The following is a 20,774-nucleotide window of genomic DNA, read 5'->3' on the forward strand; positions in this document are numbered from 1 at the left end:
AGGTCACCTTCACCAAGCTTCCGTGGTAGAGTAAGGATTAGAGGTCGGCACAAACTGAAATATGAACCAAAGTTCATCACAAACCAGGCCGGTTTGTGAACCAGCAGTTCGTCAGAAGGCATTTCTGACAAACCGCAATGATTTTTAGGCTGGTTAATTTGGTTCATTTTTTGGTGCGTCACTGCAGACATCCTGGCACCAATCAGTTTCCTAGGCAAAAGGGGGGAGATGGGCTTTTTGCAGACCTTCTGCTGGCCCAGAAGTGATGTATTCACAAACCAAACAAACTGGTTCACGAACCGGGGCAAGTTCATGAAAGTTCGTGATTCGTTAAATGCTATGAACCACAAACTGCAATGAACCACCGTTCTCCCAGTTCATGCCCACCTCTAGTAGGGATTCAAACCCGGGTCTCCCAATTCCTACTCAAATTAAAGAAGCAGCAACTCCAGCATGCGTTAGTTTTTAAAAATTTTATTTATAACAATATCTGTGTTTTTTATTTTTTTTGTTTTGTTTTTAGTTGTAAAGTAATCCGGCAAAAATTATTAAAACATTTGTTTCCCCCCCTCCCACAAAAAAGGCTGAGGAGATCTCCTTCCCTCCCTCCCACATGCGTGTAATTTCTACTATAAAAGCTAGTTCATTTTATTTATTTATTTTTGATCTGTTTTCATTTTTAAAAAAAGCATGTTGGAGAGAAATGAAAATAGAAACAACGTTGAACCTCTTTCCAGGGGGGGAGAAAAAAGGTGACTGAAGTTATAGCAAGGGAGGGAGGTCAGAAGAGGGGAGGAAGGATTGTTACAAATTCCGTTTTGATTTTGAACACAGGCACTAAATAAAACGAGATATAAAAAAAAATAATAAAAACTCTTGGAAATAAAATACTTTCAGAAATACATTTAGTGTGAAGGGAAAACTGGGAACTGTAAGGAGTTCTGTGGCACATAAAGGACAGCTTCTCACTTTTTGGGGGGTGGGTGGGTGGGGTTTTGATGCAACCCTCTAGACTTACTGATCTGGTTAGAATATACCGAGACATTTGGGTTAGCAGGAGTCGACCTGCCAAATCTGCTGTGGCTTACAGGTACCAGGAATGCTCAAGTCAGCTTGACTCATACCCGAAAGGCTTTCCATCCCACTGTCCACAGAGAGTGCGTTAATTCTTGTGGCATGAGTTTTATATGGCCACAGCCTACTTAGCAGATGCAGGAAAGCTATAACGGAGGATCACTGGCAAGGGTGTGCGGTGGGCTAGAAGGAGTCTGGAATCTTGTGGGTTAGAAAAGGTTAAGGCGTAGCAAGGAGAAGATGCAATCGGAGGGTTGTTGCGAAAGAAAAGGCTGTTGTCGATGATATGGGCTAAAGATTTTTGGGAGGAGGGCCGTGGGCCGTTGATGGGATATAGGCAGAACATCTACTGCCATGATTCTTCAGTTGTGCTCTACAGACCTGCCGTGATCCACTGTGCACTCTTAGAGGGTCTGCCAAACGGTGATAAAAAATAACGAAGGAAAATGCTAAAGGCCTTTTCTAGAACAGAGAGACACACCAAACTAAGGTCCTTCCATACCGAACATATGCCAAGAGATGAGAAAGGGGTGGGATGGGGGGGTGTTGCTAGATTTGCCTAAACTCTAGTGAGATGTTGGCCAACTGTGCTCAAAGCCTAGAGTGGCCTGCAACATTTTTACCTAAAATAAAACCAGAAGTGAATTTGGGAAGGGACATTTCAGACGGGTTTTGATGAAGACTTGTGGAATTTTCTCACAGGGAGGTTAACACATCTGTAGGCTGGAACTGGCTTTCACCCCTCAAGCAAAACTTCAAGTGAGACTGGAGACCCCTCCTTAGGCGAAGGAATCTCCAGGGAAGACGAAAGTGATTTGATGAGACTAGTCAAATTGCTTGGGGAGGAACGGGGGTGGCAAAGCTCCTTATCTGAAGTCTCTTTCTTCATCCCTTGAGTTCAACATGCACCTGGATCAGAATGGAGAAGGGACTGAGCTAATGTGGCTTCACGTGACAAGACTAATGCAAGGAATGAAGGAAGGAAGGAAGGAAGGAAGGAAGGAAGGAAGGAAGGAAGGAAGGAAGGAACGACAGTGAGGGTCCCTCTTGCAAGAAAAAGTAAGAACTGCTGAGCGTCTATGCACAGCAGGGTGACTTTAGTTGAACTCAATCTGGATTCAGGTAGTGTTAGACTGAGATTACATTGCAGTCCAAACCATTTCTTTTTTCCTCAAGCAGGAGGGAGAAGCAGCAGTTTTTCCCCTTGGTCTCTTGGGGACCTGATGCCCTTTCCCAACACCCCTCCGACCACCTTCCTAGCAAAAAGGGAGTTTTGCTCAGAGCAGCTCCGATTTGTTCATTTTTGGCACCCCAGAACGGTCTGAAATGTATCATGCCTGAAAAAGCACCACAACTTAAAGCTGCTGGCACAGGAAGCAGAAGTGGACTGATTTGTGCATTGTGGGGGGTGGGGTGGGGGGGGAGGAAGTAGCCAGGTAAGACCATAGAGCCCTTCAACCCAAACTAAGGGTTTTTTTTTCTCTCTCACTTTTCCTTCCACCTCCCAAAGTTGCCTGTAACTCCGGCCACCTCAGAGTCCGGTGACAGAGATTCAGCGGCTGGTAGATGAAAGGGAATATACAGGTAATAATACTGCTCACATATAAAAGTAATAATCCTTCATTTGTACATTTATACAGTATCTCTTGCTCCCCCCGCCCTCCCCATCCCATCTTGTCTCTTTCCCGCCAGGTCTCTGTCTGGGCCTGTGGCCCATCCCCCCTGATCCCTATGCCAGGGGGTTGCCAAGGTCGTCCTCTGCCCCTCTCGACAGCAGCTCCCGCTTTTCGTCCGTGCTGGCTAGTGAGTTGCGGCTGTTGTGGGCGCCCATGTAGAGTGTGGCGTACACTGGGTTTGTGAAGTTTGTGGGCTGGAGAGGAAGGAGAGAAAGAGAGAGGACGTGAGAGATGGTTGGGGAAGAGAGGGCTTCACTTGGACATCCTTTCTGCCCGCGCTCGCACGTGCTCTTCATCCTGGACGCCAGCATCGCCCCAGGCATTACTGTCCTGGCACAATTTGGCAAAAGTGAATGGCAAATTTAATAAACTTTGCTTGGCAAGAACGTGCTGAATTTTCCTTTCAGGTTATTTTGAGGCTGCGGCTAAGGCAGATTTCTGAGCATCGTACAGTATAATAAATAATAACAACATTCAATTTATATACCACCCTTCAGGCCAACTTAACACCCACTCAGAGCAGTTTACAAAGTGTGTTATTATTATCCCCACGTCCTCCTGTGAGGTGGGTGGGGCTGAGAGAGCTTTGAGAGAGCTGTGACTGACCCAAGGTCACCCAGATGGCTTCAAGTGGAGGAGTGGGGAACCAAACTCGGTTCTCCAGATGAGAGTCCTGCTCTCTTAACCACTACACCAAACTGGCTCTCAGATATCCTGAACAGGATATCAACAACCCTTCTAGACATAGTTAAAAGTGTAGCTCTTATCTATACAGTCCAAACTGGCTTACAGATTGCCCCATTCTTTTTGCCCGCACAATTGTCTAGAACTAATACAAGAGGCAACCTCAGAAAAAAAGTGGACCAAAATATAGAGGGATGCCAGAGCTAAATTTTTGGCCAGAATTCTATCAGTGACAAACATACTCTGAAATCGAGAAGATTGTGTTTTTGTTATCGGACACTGATAATGATGTGTCCTATAGTCTCTCAACTTTGCACTTGCAGCTAAAACATAAGATCTAAGGGCCAAGCTACGCATGACGAATGACACTTGAACAGCAAGTGTATTTCTCCCTGTTCACTTGCCCTCCACTCAATCCACTTGCCATTCAAGTGTCATTCTTTTTGGTGGCCAGAAATAAGCACGAAGGGAGTTAAATATACTATATCACACTTTTTATATTTTACATGGTGTATAAGCCTGTTGCTCAGCTACTCAAATCTTTGGGATAGAATAAAAGTATCTGCTGAATTAGCTGTGGGATACCAGCATGCAAAAAGGAAAAGGGAACGGGTCTCTGGTCCTTCCCCATCCTCTCTTGACCCCTGCTTTCTTAATTCTCTTCTTCCCTTTCTTATAAGCAGACCATTGCCCCTGACTTTTGGATTTTTCTTAAGACACTTCTGTGGCCTCCGCCCTCCTTCCTCACCTCTTGAAACCTTTCCATTTTAGCAAGAGTCCTATAAGCACCTATAAGAATAACAAAATTAGTGGTAGGGTAGAAGCCTTCATGAGCCACTGCTCACTTCTTCAGAAAGCTCCTACCCTACCACTAATTTTGTTAGTCTTCTAGGTGCTACTGGACTCTTGCTCTTTTCCACTGCTACAGACAGACTAACACGGCTACACTTCTTGATTTTTTTCATTTTAGTCTGTCTCCTCTATCCCCATCCCCTTTCAAACCTTGTCAGGGTCCAGAGCAAAGTCGGCATCTAGCAGTTCCCCCACGTCGTCGGCGTCGGGGTCCCCCTCATACATCTTGTAGGTGGGGTTGCCGATCTCCACGTTCATGGCACCATTGGTCATGCGCTGATGTTGGAAACCCTTGGCCCTGGGGATGGGGAAAAAACAGGTAACAGTGTGGTAGGTGAACACTGAGAGCGGAACCACAAGTGACGCCTGACACAGGTTGGACACTTGTCAGCTTCCCTCAAGTTTTGATGGGGAATGTAGGCGTCCTGGTCTTGCAGCTTGGCTCTCCGACTGCTGCCCAATGGACTTTTCAACTGTCACTTGTCCAACGTTCCGCCAAGCTGCCTACATTTCCCATCAAAACTTGAGGGAAGCTGGCAAGTGTCCAACCTGTGCCTTTTGTCACTTGTGGCTCCGCTCTGAGATAATACAAAGGCAGAGCAAGGCATTTTTCAAAGAGAAACTGCAGAACTGACAGGGGTTTGATCCTTTCTTTGCCGAATGATCCTTCACTGCAAAGGCCTCCTCTGACCTACCTGAGAAAATGATGTGTGTGTATGTGGGGGAAGGGTAGTAGCCGCAGAGAAGAATGGACAGTCACGTTGCAGGAATTGTCGCTCTCCCAAGAGGAATGATGTGGTATGAGACCACCTATTGTGTTCTAAAGTTGGGCATACCTCTCATTAGGAATTTGATCTCATTCTCTTCTGGCATGGGAAGTATGTTGGCTCCCTTCCAGAGAGGTACAGCACTTTGCATGTAAAAGGTCCCGTTTTCAATACAGTTAAAGGGTCTTGAGATAGAAAGGTGGGAAAGGAGTCCTTTTGGAGACTCTGGAGAGCTGACAGCCTGGTGCTGACCAATCTGTTACCTAGGCAACGAGGGATGGGCTTTCTGCAGACTTTCTGCCACCCTGGAAGTGACAAAGTGATGAAGCAAACGAACCAGTTTGTGAACCGGGCAAGTTCATGGTGGTTTGTGGTTTGTGAAATGTGATGAACCACGAACCCCAACGAACTGCCATTTTCCTAGATCGTGCCCACCTCTAAGAGAGATACAAAATATGTTGTGAGTAGTTATCCTGTGTAGACCCCTAAAGTGCAACCATTGTGAGTGTTGTTTGAGAGGATCAGTCTCTCAAACAAATTCAGAGTGAGTGGGCAGGATAACCCCACTAAAATATCTCCCTCCGTTGTTGCATGAGTACAGTTCAAAATTGCTGAGAACTTACAAGAGAAACAAATGAGACTTCAGCAGCGAGAGGCAGAATTGCACTGGATTGAAGGGGTACAACGGCCAAAGCAGACATGATCCAAGACTCAGTCCCCGTTGATGGGAGTGTGAGGCGTGAAAGTGTGTTTGAAATGGTGTGTGTGTGTGAATGTCTGGCTTAGACAACAATGGCCCTAAGAGACACTCTGCCCACACTGCAAGGGATATGCCTCCAGCCCTCCTTTCAGTTCCCCGGTGCCTTCTTACCCTTTAATCCGTTTTTTATACCAGACCACAGCGCCTGCCACCAGTATCACCAGCAGGAGGAGGAGGATGGGGATGACGATGGAGACCGTTCCTGCAAAGGGGAGGGAGATGCCGGTCACTGGAAGACGGGGAGGCCCCCCCACCTGCCCACTCTACCTTCAGATGCAGCCAAGAGTTAGCCCAGATCTCATCTATACTAAAGAAATGTTGTGTAAAGCCCGTCCTTCTATTTCTGCAGAAGGAGCACCGATATTCACAAGTCTCTGAGAAGTGATGGGTTTGTCTAACCAATGTGAAGAAGGTTCACTTGAGTAGAGGAAGAAAAGGAGGCGCCGTTTTGCATCTCCCCATAAAGACTCTGATGCCCAAAGAATCAATGGGTTGAAATTAAATCAAAAGAGTTTTCGGCTAAACTTTAGGAAGAACTTCCTGACAGAGTGGTCCCTCAGTGGAAAAGGCTTCCTCGGGAGGTGGTGGGCTCTCCTTCTTTGGAGGTTTTTAAGCAGAGGCTAGATGGCCATCTGACAGCAATGCTGATTCTGTGAACATGGGCAGATCATGGGAGGGAGGGAAGGAAGGGTCACATCAGTGCTTAGTTCTCGTGGCCCCTTCTTATACATCCAGAATAATGCCAATCACCACCTTGGGGTCAGGTAGCAATTTTCCCCAGGCCAGTTTGGCTGGAGATCTTGACACTGTTTTGCCATCTTCTGGGCATGGAGCAGGGTTCACCGAGTGTGTGCGGAGGGGAGGTCGCTGTGAATTTCCTGCCTTGTGCATGGGGTTGGACTAGATGACCCTAGAGATCCCTTCCAACCATATGATTCTATGATCTGGAGGAGTGGAGGAGAAACAGAGCAGTCTCCTCTTGTTGGGAGGGAGGTGAGATCCTCTTTTCTCCCTCACAGAACTCAAAGCCGTCCTGGAATGAAAGCAGTGAAAATGTTCTCAGCCCTGCAGCATGCTTGGGATGATTACCGACATGCCTTTTTTTGTTTTGTGTACCCATTAGTATCTCTAACTGTGTTCTTGGAAGTCCCACTCCACGTGGACCTCATGAGAATGAGAGCTGCCACAGTTGCCGCATACCATCACGCTACTTCCCTTACAAACAATGGGCTTTGCAATGCTTCATGCACCCTCCCCACCCTACACTGTGCGGGACTCACATATGTATATACCCACTGGGCATGCATGCTGCTCCAAGCACACCAATGATGTGTATCTGCAGAACCCTCTTGGTTTATGTAATTTAGAAATATATATCATGTCACAACATGGTTTTGAAACAGAACTTCCTGGTGCATTTCCTCTTTTCCTTCGAGTAAATGAAAAGGTGAGAGAGACCATGCCTGCCACCCTTGGCCCATACAAATGCTCCCCAGTTTTTGCAGTTGCAGGCCACGTCCACCCTGCCACATGGCTGCACATACACATGTGCTCTATCAATCCCTACAACCATTTCCTTCGCTTTCCCATTCAACATACTGTTACTTTGCTGGTCGCTGTCCACAGATGTCTCACACTGGTCCCCGGTCATTTCTGCCGAGCACCTGCAGAGTAAGAAGCATGAGGGAAGGCAATGAGGATGTGAGAGAAACCTGGGAAGACTCCCACCCGTTTGGTTTCAGAACATGCTAAGAAGATAATTTGGGAATGAGCAAGGAATCCCCAGCTTGGTGCCTATGGGAGCCATGGTGCCTGCCAATATCTTTCTTGGTGCCCACATGCTCCTTCCCCCAAGTATCTCCCCATCAAAGCAAGGGGTGCATCCCATCTTTTCTCCATCTCATTGGAGCAGGAGGTGCTTCAGAAGAATCCAGGAGTTGTCCCCTTTGTGTCGGCAGAGAGTACCCATTCAGAGACAGCTGCCTCATGATAGGAAGATGCTTGACTTGTGTTTCATAAAATCTTATTTTGAGCATACGTTCAAAGCTAATAGCACATAAAACATGTAAGCAGGTATAAAGCCTTGCTCCAAGTGTTAACGTTCTTTCCCTGAGATATCCTGTAGGTCACATAGATCTCTAGTGGTACGAGACGGGTCACTGAGCAAAGTATAAACGTTTTTCTTGTTTTGGTTATTCTAATTAAGTAAGATTTCAACTTTGAATGAATTCCTTCCCAAGAAATATATCAGATACATGGCTCCAGAGTCTCAAATGTTTGTATAATTCATTTGTCACTTAAGCTTGTTGGATGTTATGTTCTCTGGGAGAACATTCTGACAAGGTGTATGCATCATTATGTCAGAACCTTATTCTAACCTTTGATCTTTTATTCTGTTAACAAATAGCAATTATTCTGTAAACAATCAGGGCTGAAAAGTATATAAAGCCCTCCAATGCTACTGGTCTTTGCATGTCTCTTTGAAATGGAGGATGTGTCATGGGATTATTAAATAAATAATAAACCCATCTTTCTTCTGTAATCATTGTGTTTGATGTCTTGAAATATATGTGAGTAAGTGGTAATAGGGGACTTATGAATTGGCAGCAGAGCACTATTACAAAAATTCCCCTATCAGGTTGGAACCCCCTAACATTGTGTAGAACCTTGCAACATTTTGAGATTGGACACAGCCCCTATGGCAGCCATTTTGTGACTGGTCCCACGTATCCGTGCAGCAGCCATTTTGTGGTGATGCCCACCAGCTGGTCTCAAAATTTCACAGGTTCAACAAGGTGGGGGACTCCTGGATTACACTATCACAGCTTGGCAGAACTTGTGATAGGAAGGACAATCAGGTGCTTGAATTCAGCAATGGAGAGGAAATGCGTTGGCTGCTAGGGAGCCCTCATATATAGGAGGCAGAAACCACGGTGGTGGAATCCACATTGGGGGGAAGTTGGCAGGGTGCTGGGATGGTAGAAGGGAAGCAAGACTGGGTAATGTCATATCATGTGGGTTACATGGTTTGTGAAGCAGGTAAACTTTAACATTCAGGGGAAAGCAGAGCTTGTGAGAATGGGGGAGTGGAGAGTGCCCTAAAGTCATAGCTGACTTATGGTGACCCCTGCTGGGGTTTTCAAGGCAAGAGACTAACAGAGGTGGTTTGCCATTGCCTGCCTCTGCAGCCCTGGTCTTCGTTGGCCGTCTCCCATCCAATGACTAACCAAGGCTGACCCTGCTTAGCTTCAGAGATCTGATGAGATCAAGCTCACCTGGGCTACCCAGGTCAGGGTGTGAGAATGGAAGGAGAAGGGAAAATGTTTGTTTTGACTGGGATGCAGGCATGGATTGGGAGACTGCAAATTTGTGGGTTAAAAAGCAGGAAGTCAGGCGGAATTTATTCCCTCTGGTTCTGAGCAGGCAGGCATACCTTCCCCTCCCCCAACGAGCCCCCCCCCCCCAACTTACTGGCATTTTGGCATTGAGGTTTCGGCATTCATGGTGCACGTGCCTCCGTTTAGGCAGTAGTTGTCACATGTCAAGCAGCTGGGCGCTGTCCTGCCATCAGGGCACCTGAAAATGTCAGAGGAGATGCAGTCAGTGTGGCGAAGGCCTCTCTCCACTTACAGCCCAGTACCCTCCCCTGTTATGACAGCTCACTGCTCCAGTTCAGTCCAACCTCCTTATCCCTGCTTACTCTCTTTTTTTAAATAGTTATGCTCTTTTTTATAGTTATGCTCCTGATTCCTAAAACACCAGTAACAGGAACTGACAGGAGCCCTGTAGTTTAACAGCCAGAGATGTTTTTTGATAGAGCAAAGAAAAATCACCTCCCTTGGTATAAAAAGCATAATCTGTATGAGTGGATGTGTACTAAGCTGCAGCAGGCAAATGTGTTATAATGGATGCGTTCTTAAATGTTTATATTGCTGCAAAATTTTATTCTATTTATTGTATATTTTAAAACGCGATCTGCTCTGAGTCCGCTTGCGGGCAGAGCGGAATAGAAATCAAACAAACAAACAAACAAATAAATAAATAAATAAAATTGTGAGAGCCGCTATCTGATTCCCTTTGCTTGACAACTGATTGGAGGAAGCCACAGAGAAACTTTGGCCGTGTGTCCAGCAACATCACCAGTTCCACCTCTGACCCAAGCAGCCCTGTCCTGTTCCTCTGAAGTGTCCACTCCTTTTACTCCCCAGTCATTGTCCAGTTAGCCTGAATCCTCCCCGGAAGCTAAAATGACAAAACCGAGGCTGTCATACTTTGGTCACATCACGAGAAGACAAGATTCTCTGGGAAAGCCAATCATGCTAGGAAAAGGGGAAGGCAGCAGGAGAAGAGGAATGAGATGGCTTGACTCGATCAAAGAAGCCACATCCACCAGTTTGCAGGATCTGAGCAACTCTGTTAATGATAGGACGTTTTGGAGGTTTTTCATTCATAGAGTTGCCGTCGGTCGGAGGCGACTTGACGGCACATAACACACACGATGTCCAGTTACCCCTTGCCATCCCATGTTGTCCCTCCCCAATGTCTTCACGGCTCAGGATTCCCAAAACACCCTTGATCCATCCACCATTCAGTGCCAGCCTGGCCCTGATGGCAACTCTGGGGCACCTACGTGCAGGTAACGTTGCCGCTCTGCTTGTTGATGGAGCAGTTGCCCTTAAGACAGCGGTCACACTTGTTATGCTGGCAGCGGTCCCCGTAGTAATGCGGCAGGCAGCGACACTGACGGGTTCCGGAGGCTGTCAGCTGGCAGATGCCATTGTTCTCACAGTAGTTAAAGCACTGGCCTAAAGAGGAGAGGAGAGGTTGCAGTACAGGGTGAGAAACAAGGGCTCAATCACATGCACACCTTTAGCAAAGAGTCAGCCTCCCGTATCGCTTGATCTCAATGTCTACGAGCATCTCACAGCTAGCTCATGTGGAGCCCAACCCCTTTCAAATCCCACCCTCCTCAAATCTGGTATCTAATATCCTTGACGTTATTATGGAACAATAAAAAACACCAGTTCTAGTAACTAAAAAGCGCTAAGCAATCATCCTAGTGATGAGCCGTGCAAACTATCCCTTGTGCTAGAGAGAAACGGGGGCACAATGTTTTGCGACCAGCATTATATGTATGCTCGTACCAAAATCTGCTAGTACCTTTCAGCAAAGAGAGCAAGGGGCAAGGTGGGGTACAGACGAAGGGAGACCAGGCCAAAGAGGCAACAGGTCTGGAGAGAGCAGCAGAAAATGGAATATCCAAGGTTGCTGAGACCATTAAGCGGCTCTGATCTGAAAGCCTTTATAACAGCCAGGGATTATCACATCACCCACTCTGGTCAATTGTTGGTCAGAGACTTGCCTGCTGTGGCCAGAATTGGATGGCAACACAAAGATGTAAGGGGAGGGAGCTAGAGAAGATCCTTAAAGATAAAGATGTTTCTCTGGGAACCAAGATCAAGATAATCCAAACTATGGTATTCCCCATGACTATGTACGGATGTGAAAGTTAGACAGTGAAGAAAGCTAACATGAAGAAAATTGATATATTTGAAATGTGGTGCTGGAGGAGAGTTTTGCAGATACCATGGACAGCCCAAAAGACAAATAAATACTAAATCAAATCAAGCCTGAATTCTTCCTAGAAGCTAAAATGACAAAACTAAGGCTATCGTACTTTGGTCACATCATGCAAAGACAAGATTCTCTGGAAAAGTCAATAATGCTGGGAAAAGTAGAAGGCAGCAGGAAAAGAGGAAGACCTAAAATGAGATGGCTGGACTCAATGAAAGAAGCCACATCCTCCAGTTTGCAGGATCTGAGCAAGTCTGTTAATGATAGAATGTTTTGGAAGTCTTTCATTCATTGGGTTGCCATAGGTCGGAGGTGACTTGATGGCACATAACACACACAAAGGCAGAAACCCCGCTGGGTAACCCTCTGGTCCCTGCAAGCTCGAGTACGGACAGGCACTTACGGTATTGGCACTTGTCGCCGATGAACTCAACCGGGCAGCGGCAATTGGGCTGGTTGCCCTGGTTGACAGAGCAGCTGCCGTTGTTGAGGCAGTAGTCTGTGCACAACTGCTGGGTGCACTGGGAGCCGGTGTAGCCATTGGGGCAGCGGCAAGTTGGCATCCCTGGGGTAGGCAGGGAGAGAATAGAGATTATTAGCAGGACTCAGACAATTTAACTGGTTTCATTTTGTACAGAAGTCTAAACTGGCTAAACAGTTATTTTCTGGCCACAATGTGCATGTCCATTAGAGGCACAAATGGCAAATAAGTGGAGATTTGATTCTGGGAGGTAGAAATCCGTAAGGGAATTTCAGTGAAAGGATTCTGGTACCCAACCGGTATTTTGAGGGTCCTAAGATCAGTCTTTTGTCAGACCAAAATCTATTCTCAACTGACTTCTGTTGCATCCTAAGAGCAATTCTGGGGAGAATTCGAGTTGAAAAGTTTTGAAATGAAAATGGATTAGCCCAACCTTGCAGAGGTCCAGCCCTCGGTTTTGAGGTTGAATGCTAACTTCCCCTTCTATGATGATGGATCTTTCCAAGCCTCATTCATACCCTGCTTCTCTGCATCCTACCTAACTTCGCCCAACCTTCCGCATTTATTTGCTCACCAGACAGGGAAGCAGCACAGGTGCCCCCGTTCTGGCAGTAGTTAGAGCACTGGTCAAATTGGCATTTGTCCCCGTTGTAGCGTGGCTGGCATCGGCACTTGGGTTGCTTGCGGGCATTTAGGAAGCAGCTGCCGCCATTGAGACAAACCAGGTCGCAAGTGTCGGTGGCTGGAACTGAAAGGAGCACATGAAGAAATGAGACTCTCGTTCTGCTGATATGGAGTTCTGCATTGTCGTCGTCATAATAATTTGGCACAATTCCAGGGCACTGATCCACATCCAGATATGAAGGGGACAGATACTTGGGGAGAGTGCCTCAAATTCCTGGTACAAAAAATTGTGCATATATCACTGTGCAAAGGAACATATGAACCTTAAAAATCCTTATAGTCCTGAATGAACCACAGTCTTTGGATACATTGGTGGGAGAAGTTGTTAGAGATGCTTTTTACCAGCTTAAGCTGTTTTACCAGCTGTAACCATTCCTGAAGAAAGCAGATCGTCATCTCGGTAACATGTCTCAGTAACATCCATGGACTACTGCAACATGCTCTAAGCGGGCGTGCTCTTCAAGAAAATTTGGAAATATCATCCGGTTCAAAAATGCTGCTGTGAAATTTTTGACTGGGATCTGCCCAAATGAACCTATTAAGCCAGGGCTCAAGTCCTTACATGGGCCATGTACGCAAGGGACCACTTCCACACGTCTCAGCTGGTAGATGAGGCTTCCTTGTAGGAAACTTGCATTACCTAAAGTGAGGGTTAGAGGCAGGCATGAACCGAAATATGAACCAAAGTTTGGCATGAACTGGGCCTGTTCATGGTTTGTGAACCAGTGGTTCGTCAGAGACTATTTCTGACAAACTGCCACGAACTTTAGGAAGGTTCATTTGGTTCGTTTTTCTGTTTGTCACCGCAGACAGCCTACCCTGATCAATCAGTGTCCTAGGCAACAGGGGGAGGGGCTTTCTGCAGATTTTCCGCCGCCCTGGAAGTGACGTTTTCATGACCGGAAGTGACGTTTTCACGAACCAAACGAACCGGTTCACAAACTGGGGCAAGTTCATGAAAGTTCATGGTTCGTCAAATGCGATGAACCACAAACTGCATGGTTCAAAATTTTCCCAGTTCATGCCCACCTCTAGTTAGGATGATAAGGATTTGAGGAATGGCTTTCTTGGCTACTGCCTGGCTCCAGGTGATGGAACTCCCTCCCTCGGAGGTAAGCCAGGTGCCATCTTTTCAGGCCTTCCAGAGTTGATGGAAAACTTAACTAGTCCAGACTCCAGAAGGCCTCTGAAAAGCCTAAATAAATGTTTCAATTGCTGCATTTCTGCAATCTTAATTTTTTGAAAACACCTTTAAATATGTACTTGTTAACCACCTTAGGTGTCTCAGTCCAAAGCAGGAAGGCAGCATAAAGATGCTCTAAATAGAGGAATAAAGCTAAAAGCATATTTTTTACCCCTTGCAAGAAGTGAACACTGTAGTTACCTCTGCCCATCTCTAAATGCGCTCCACTGAATGTAAGCAAAGTCTGTGACAAGGTTCACAGCACCTTCTAATATAATGCAACTGGTTATGGTAAATTCTGCAAATATGAGTCTTTGTGGCCTACCACATCTGTAGGAAAGGCCCTTCTCCAAATTATATGTGATTGTGTGTGCACGTGCAGGGCCTTTTGGCTAGTGGCCCCTACTTTGTGGGTTGTGTCACTCATAGAAATCTGTTTCAGTCTGAGCCCCCTTGCTCTTGGGAAGAACTGTAAGGGTTTTCTGCACGAGTGGGGATGTACGTACCAACAGGTGTAAGAGTCGGTGTAGGGATGAGCACACACGTGCCATTGTCCAACCGCCTGCCGTTGGGACAGGTACACACAGGGCCGCTGGGACTCAGGAGGCAGAGCCATTCACACTTCTTCCTGTCACACGGATTTGGCACTGGAAAGGAAAGAAAAGACCCCCAAGGAATGAGGACTGGCGCACAGCCTAGGAATGTTCCGTTTTTACTGCACCATGGCAGAACTGTTATCCTAAAGGAGGCCACAGGGATGTCTGGCTTGGGCTTGCCTTTCTGGGCTCTGCACTGTCCTCTTCCCATCTTCTTTGTGAAATGATCCCTTTGCTACCCCGCTTGCAATTCCCCCGCTAAAAGTCCACTCTGACTTCCTTTTCTCTCCTAGCTAGTCATTTTTCCTCTTTTAACAGTTTGGAAAGTTTCATGATGACAATCATCTACAATTGCTAGAAAGTATTCCCAGCCTACCTGCTATCACGCCTGAACGGACTTCGCCACCTGCATTCAGCTGAAGTAAAAATCATGTCATGGAGAACCCAATCATAACTAGAAATGCACGCTAATGGAAGAAACTCAATGACATGATCTTGCCCGCGACTTTGTCATATAACTGGATGCCTGAAATAGACTTAGCATCCTTTTTTGGATATTCCACTGCCTAGGCAGTCCATTCTCTGCTGATGAAAGAGGATATCCTGCCTGGGTCACTCCTCCCACTTGCTGTGTAGGTAGGGCCTTGCCCATCAAAGGAGATGCTCTGGTGGGTGGGCTACCTAGTTCAGGAACTGCCTTGTTCTGTAGTCAAGCATGCTGGGAGCTCCTGCAGTACATTTCTCTATTTAATAATAATAACATTTGGTTTATATACCGCCATCCAGGACAACTTAACACCCACTCAGAGCGGTTTACAAACTATGCCATTATTATCGCCACAACAACAAACACCCTGTGAGGTGGGTGGGGCTGAGAGGGCTCTGAGACAGCTGTGACTGACCCACCTGGCTTCAAGCGGAGGAGTGGGGAATCAAACCCGGTTCTCTAGATTAGAGTCCCGCGCTCTTAACCACTACACCTAACTGGCTCTCAGCAATTGTATTGTTTTCCCTTCTATTATTCCTTAACTAAATGGGAAGAGAAGTTTTCTTTTCTTTTTTTACATGCCGGTTCATGGTGAGGCACAGTTGGGAAGACAGAGGGTCTCTCTTGGAGTGGGTCTTATAGAAAAGTACACTCCTCCCAGCACGGCCTATGAGATCTCCCCACTGCCATTAACTCAAAGTCCTGCATAGACAGCTTATTCTACAGTACAAGAATGACTCACGATGACACTGCTTTCCCAGCTCTTCTCTATAACTTCAGCACTGCTTCTTGTCCTGTCTCTTGTTAGTCAGCATGATGAATGCATTCTAAATTGTCTGAAAACTGATTTAATGTTCTTTTGGAAGCCCTTCTTTTCATAGGAGATTCTTTTGCCTCCTCCAGCTTGTCTCCAAACCACTTATCAGCTCTTACTGATCTACTGCAATTTGTTCTAAGTTTGAGTACATGAGTATCCCTGTCTCCCTTTGCCATGGGATTAACAGGATATTTTGCTATCTTTTGTTATCAAGGCTTGGGGAATCCAAGATACGTTACTAACCATCTGGCTGTTTGTACTGGTGGTAGAGTACCACATCAGTGGCGTGGTTGAGCCCTGCTGTCAGATTGGTGACGGTGCCATGGCCAAACTTGTGGATCTTAAAGATGCGGTTGTTGATGTAGGTGACACCATAGATGTAATCCTCAAAAATGTCGATGCTGAAAGGATGGCTGAGCCCTGGGGGGAAAGAGGATGGAACTGGAGTTAGAAAATGAGCACTGCTAATAACTACTAGGAGTGTGCACCCGAAAAATATTCAGGTTTCCCGCTTTGGGTTTACCTGAAGTGGGAAAACAATTCGGGATAACCTGAATCTCGAAGCGGCTTGCTGCTTCAAGATTTGGGTGTTTAAATGCTTCAGTATGCTCTGTAAAGATTCAGGAATCTTTACAGAGCACACCGAAGCTCAAAACAGCGCTTTTCTTGCCGTTCACAAAGGGCAAGAAAAGTGTTGCTTTCAAATCCCCGCTGCTGGCATTTAAAAGGCTTTTTTTTCCAGCTGATGAGAGGGGAATCCCCCTCCTGTCAGCTGAAAAAGGCAGCTGACATTTAAAAGGCTTTTTTCAGCAGATAAGAGGAGAATCCCCTCCCATCAGCTGTAAAGCAGCTGATGGTTTTGAAAACAAAACTTTTCTTTCCACTTGCAAGCGGCAAGAAAAGGGTTGCTCTTTGCCTGAAACTTCCTGAAGTGATATAAATCAATACAATGCTGGAGACAATTTGTGAACCCCGAATCTTTCTAAATCGGCCAATTTGGGTTAAAAACCCTAACTGGAAACCCGAAGCGCACACTCCTAATAGCTACATGGCCTGGGATAATGGAAAAAGCTTGATCAGCTAGATGTGTACTAGTTCACCCCTGAAAAAAATAACAAGTGATCATGTGTACGAAAATGTTAGCATTCCGAACCCAGATGGCAGCTTTCTCTCTCTGGGTAATCAGTACTACTATGAGAGTAAGGAAAATGGTACCACTCTAGGAGGAAGTACCAATGCATGGGAGGATTATTTATTTTTTATACCCCTATTCCTAAGAATGCCAAAAGGTTTTGTATCAAGCCACCTGTGCTGGTCCAGCTTGCCTGTTTGGACTAACAGTGATTACCCTATTGCACCCTTTCATCAACAGCAAAAAAGAGAGCTTGGACAAGGAAGAAGAACTGAGTAAGAACTGAGCACATACAAGACCACACCCACTATCTATCCCTTCCTCCAAACCCAAAAAGGTTTTTACCTTTCTTGCTGTCAATAGCTACCACTGGGTCAGTGCCATTGAGCCGGATGCTGCCGATCACGGAAAGCTTGGCGTCTGCCCAATACAGACGCTCGTTGTGGTAATCAACAGCCAGTCCTGCAAGTCAATCACAGTTCCCAATGCGTGAGTTTCATCAGATAACAGCGCACATGATCTAAAACACAAGTCCCCAAGCTTTTTGAGCCTGCAGGCACCTCTGGAATTCTGACGCAAGGTGGTGGGCCCAACCACAAAATGTTTACCTCAATAGGTGAAACCAACCACAAAAGGGCAGGGAGTGAGATAATGCATAAGTAAGAGTAACCCTTCAACGTTTCAGGCAGAAGCTTCACTTAACAGGTGGTGGAGAGTGCCCTCAAGTCATAGCTGACTTATGGCAACTTATATATTTACATACACACAGCTAACCTTCAGCCATACAGTGAAGTTCCTTGTGCTCTGGTGGCATCTGCTGGCAAAGCCACTTTTTAAAAATTTGCACAGCTAGTCAGATCTCCAATGGCCAATCAGAAGCCCTGATGGGCAAAGCTCCCACCTTGCTCCACCCACTTTCTAAAAACACTTGGTGGGTGCCAAGAAAGGTATTGGTGGGTACCACGGCACTTGTATGCACCACAATGGAGAACCCTATTCTAAAAATGTTCTTCCCATCAGGCAGTCTGAGCAAGTCTGTTAATGATAGGATGTTTTGGAGGTCTTTCATTCATAGGGTCGCCACAGGTCGGAGGCGACTTGACGGCACATAACACACATGGTAGATGGGTGTAAAAGCTGGAATTAAGAGTGTGTATAGGTGGGGGCGTAGCCCAAGCGAGGAAGACGGGCTTCCTGTATGAGCTTCATCAGTTCTGAATTATTTATCGCAGTCATAGACCAGTTCTATAATACATACAATAGCCCCATTAATACATAAGAAGCTTCATCAGTCAATGTGGCAAGCTAGCCGCCTATAGTAAAGGTTCTATGGGTGTGGTGTGTTCAGTATGAATCAGTGTCTGGATTAAAATACCAGACTGTGACTGGGCTCCTTTGTGCCTTCTGGGCAAGTGAGACGTTCGCTCAATGAGCGGCTACTCTGCTTGCTGATGTCAGGTCTGTTTCTGTCCACTCAGTAAATCTGGCTGACTTTCATTCAGGCGTATATCAAAAGGGTGCTTCTCATTCATGTGGAGCTGACAAGATTCCGTTGCCTCTTGACAACCCCCAAGAACTGATCACTCTTGCAGGGCTGGCACTTGGCATCAGGCTAGGGCAATCTGCATTACTGAATCCCCCGCTAAAAGCCCCACTTCCTAACAATAGCTCCACGCTCATGCTTTGTTTATTTATAGCCTGCTTTTCTTCCAAGTGGCTTACATCATTCTCCCCTCTCCCACATTAGCTGGACAACAACCACCCTGCAAGGTAGGTTAGACTGAGAAACAGTGACTTGCCCAAGGTCACCCAGCAAGCATCCTCCCAGATTTTAGTTGGACACTCAGGGCCAAGCTACACATGACGAAAGACACTTGCCTGGCAAGTGGATTGAGTGGAGGGCAAGTGAACAGGGAGAAATACACTTGCCGTTCAAGTGTCATTCGTCATGTGTAGCTTGGCCCTACGTTTGATTACCCGATAGGCTCTGAGTCCACTGCACTATGCTGATTATGCTTGTCCCAGACTCACTGCTTGGGTGTAGTGGTTAAGAGCTTGGGACTCTAATCTGGAGAGCCAGGTTTGATTCCCCACTCCTCCCCTTGAAGCCAGCTAGGTGATCTTGGGCTAGTCACAGCTCTCTGGAGCTCTCTCAGCCCCACCCACCTCACAGGGTGTTTGTTGTGGAGATAATAATGGCATACTTTGTAAACTGCTCTGAGTGGGCATTAAGTTGTCCTGAAGGGCGGGATATAAATCGAATGTTGTTGTTGTTGTTATTTCCAGGGAGGGAATTCGCTAAGAATTATCTGTCTGTGCCAAATATTCCAGACATATGCTGCCAAATACTGGACTAGACAGATACAGTGGAAGGAAGCTTCATAAATTCAAATGTATGCAACATCACCATAAAAGTCTCCTGTTGCCTCGGTCCAGAACAGAAGTTGTCCTGGACATAGTTTACAGTATCTGCTTTAGCTGTTCAGCATGAGGAGGTTGAAACCACACCTGCACATCTTGCTCCAGTCCTGACTCACCTGTCGGCCACTGGATATTGTCCTGTACAAGGGTCTCCCTCATGGTCCCATCCATCGCAGCTTTCTCAATCTTGGGGTGGTTCCCCCAGTCTGACCAGTACATAGTACTGTAAAGAAGAAAAGTTTTTGTAAGACCACCCTAGAAGTGCAAGGGGCAAAGCTGTTTGGAAAGATGCTGAGTACACGGTATACGAGGACCATTCTTACCCTCGGAGCGGGTCCACTACAATGGCATGAGGTTCATCGATCATGCCCGAGATCAGCGTTCTCCGGTTCTCGCCCTTCATCTGTGCCACTTCAATGACATCGCGCCCCGAATCTGTCCAGTAGATGTTCCCAGCCACCCAATCAATGGCAATGCCCCGTGGCATCTTCAGCCCAGATATCTGCGAGGGGGTAACAGGAAGTGAAATGAGCACCGAGAGTTCTGCCAAACCCTCTTTCCAACTATATTTCTGGGCTTGGTCTTTAATTCTCCTCCTCCACCCCCAATTTGCTGATGGTCACTTACGTTGAGGTGGGTGACACCACCCTCTATCTGTCGTCGGTTACGATTGGAGGCACTAGACCCAGCGGAGGACGGCAGTTCACGGCAGGAGATGCGCCCCGTGTGCCAATTGGTCCAGTAGATCTTGTTACCCTTGACATATACATCCATGGCAGCGATGCGGACATTCTCATCCCCTTGGAAGGCCGGTTCGTAGGCCGAGTTGGGGTTGAAGGGGTACATGCTGCGGATCTTGTTATCATCGGCAATGTAGAGAATCTGGTGTTCAGAGCCTAAAAGGGAGGAGGAAAGACCCTTGAGTAGACATCATCAGAACTCCACATCAAAGGAGAGAAAAGAAAACGCTATTGAAAGGAGAGAGAGGAGAGAGAAAAGAAAATGCTATTGAAAATACAAGGAGACATTGTATTAACGGACACGGTGGCTGGCTAGCTATACGAAAAGCATTTCATCAATGTTATTCCAGTCTACACAAGAGTTGTGATATACCAATGGAAAAAAATAGATGAATATATTAGAAAGCAAAGTTTACCCCAGATTACAGAACAACAGAGGGCCAAGCTACACATGACGAATGACACTTGAACGGCAAGTGTCTTTCTCCCTGTTCACTTGCCCTCCACTCAATCCACTTGCCGTTCAAGTGTCATTCGTCATGTGTAGCTTGGCCCAGAGACAAATTATGAATGGACCTATGTGGTGGAAGCCATAAAAAGGATTAAACCAGGAAAGGCCCCTGGACCAGACAGCCTCCCAGGTACTTACTAAAAGTATTTTGAGGATGAACTCCTACAACCCTCGCAAAATACGATGAATTTTATTTTGATGCCAGAGACATGGAAAGAGGCTAAAATAACATTAATACCAAAAGATAGACAAGATCCAACATGGACAAGAAATTCCAGACCAATATCATTAACATTAATACCAAAAGATAGACAAGATCCAACACTGACAAGAAA

General features: G+C 46.3%; 1 protein-coding gene across 1 annotated transcript in view; it reads right to left on the minus strand.

Moving 5' to 3' along the window:
• Positions 1-458: 458 nt before the first annotated feature.
• LRP1 (LDL receptor related protein 1) overlaps positions 459-20,774 on the minus strand; it is a 386,504-nt gene continuing 366,188 nt past the window's right edge. The window contains 14 exon segments of the mRNA XM_055003348.1: positions 459-2,944; positions 4,437-4,584; positions 5,925-6,015; positions 7,413-7,477; positions 9,285-9,389; positions 10,444-10,618; positions 11,791-11,952; positions 12,443-12,616; positions 14,242-14,382; positions 15,879-16,055; positions 17,113-17,229; positions 19,305-19,411; positions 19,512-19,690; positions 19,816-20,084. Coding sequence (XP_054859323.1) covers positions 2,804-2,944; positions 4,437-4,584; positions 5,925-6,015; positions 7,413-7,477; positions 9,285-9,389; positions 10,444-10,618; positions 11,791-11,952; positions 12,443-12,616; positions 14,242-14,382; positions 15,879-16,055; positions 17,113-17,229; positions 19,305-19,411; positions 19,512-19,690; positions 19,816-20,084 — 2,051 coding nt within the window. The 3' untranslated portion in view covers positions 459-2,803.

Source organism: Eublepharis macularius, chromosome 19 (assembly GCF_028583425.1).
Source record: "Eublepharis macularius isolate TG4126 chromosome 19, MPM_Emac_v1.0, whole genome shotgun sequence".
Classification (NCBI taxonomy): Eukaryota; Metazoa; Chordata; class Lepidosauria; order Squamata; family Eublepharidae; genus Eublepharis; species Eublepharis macularius.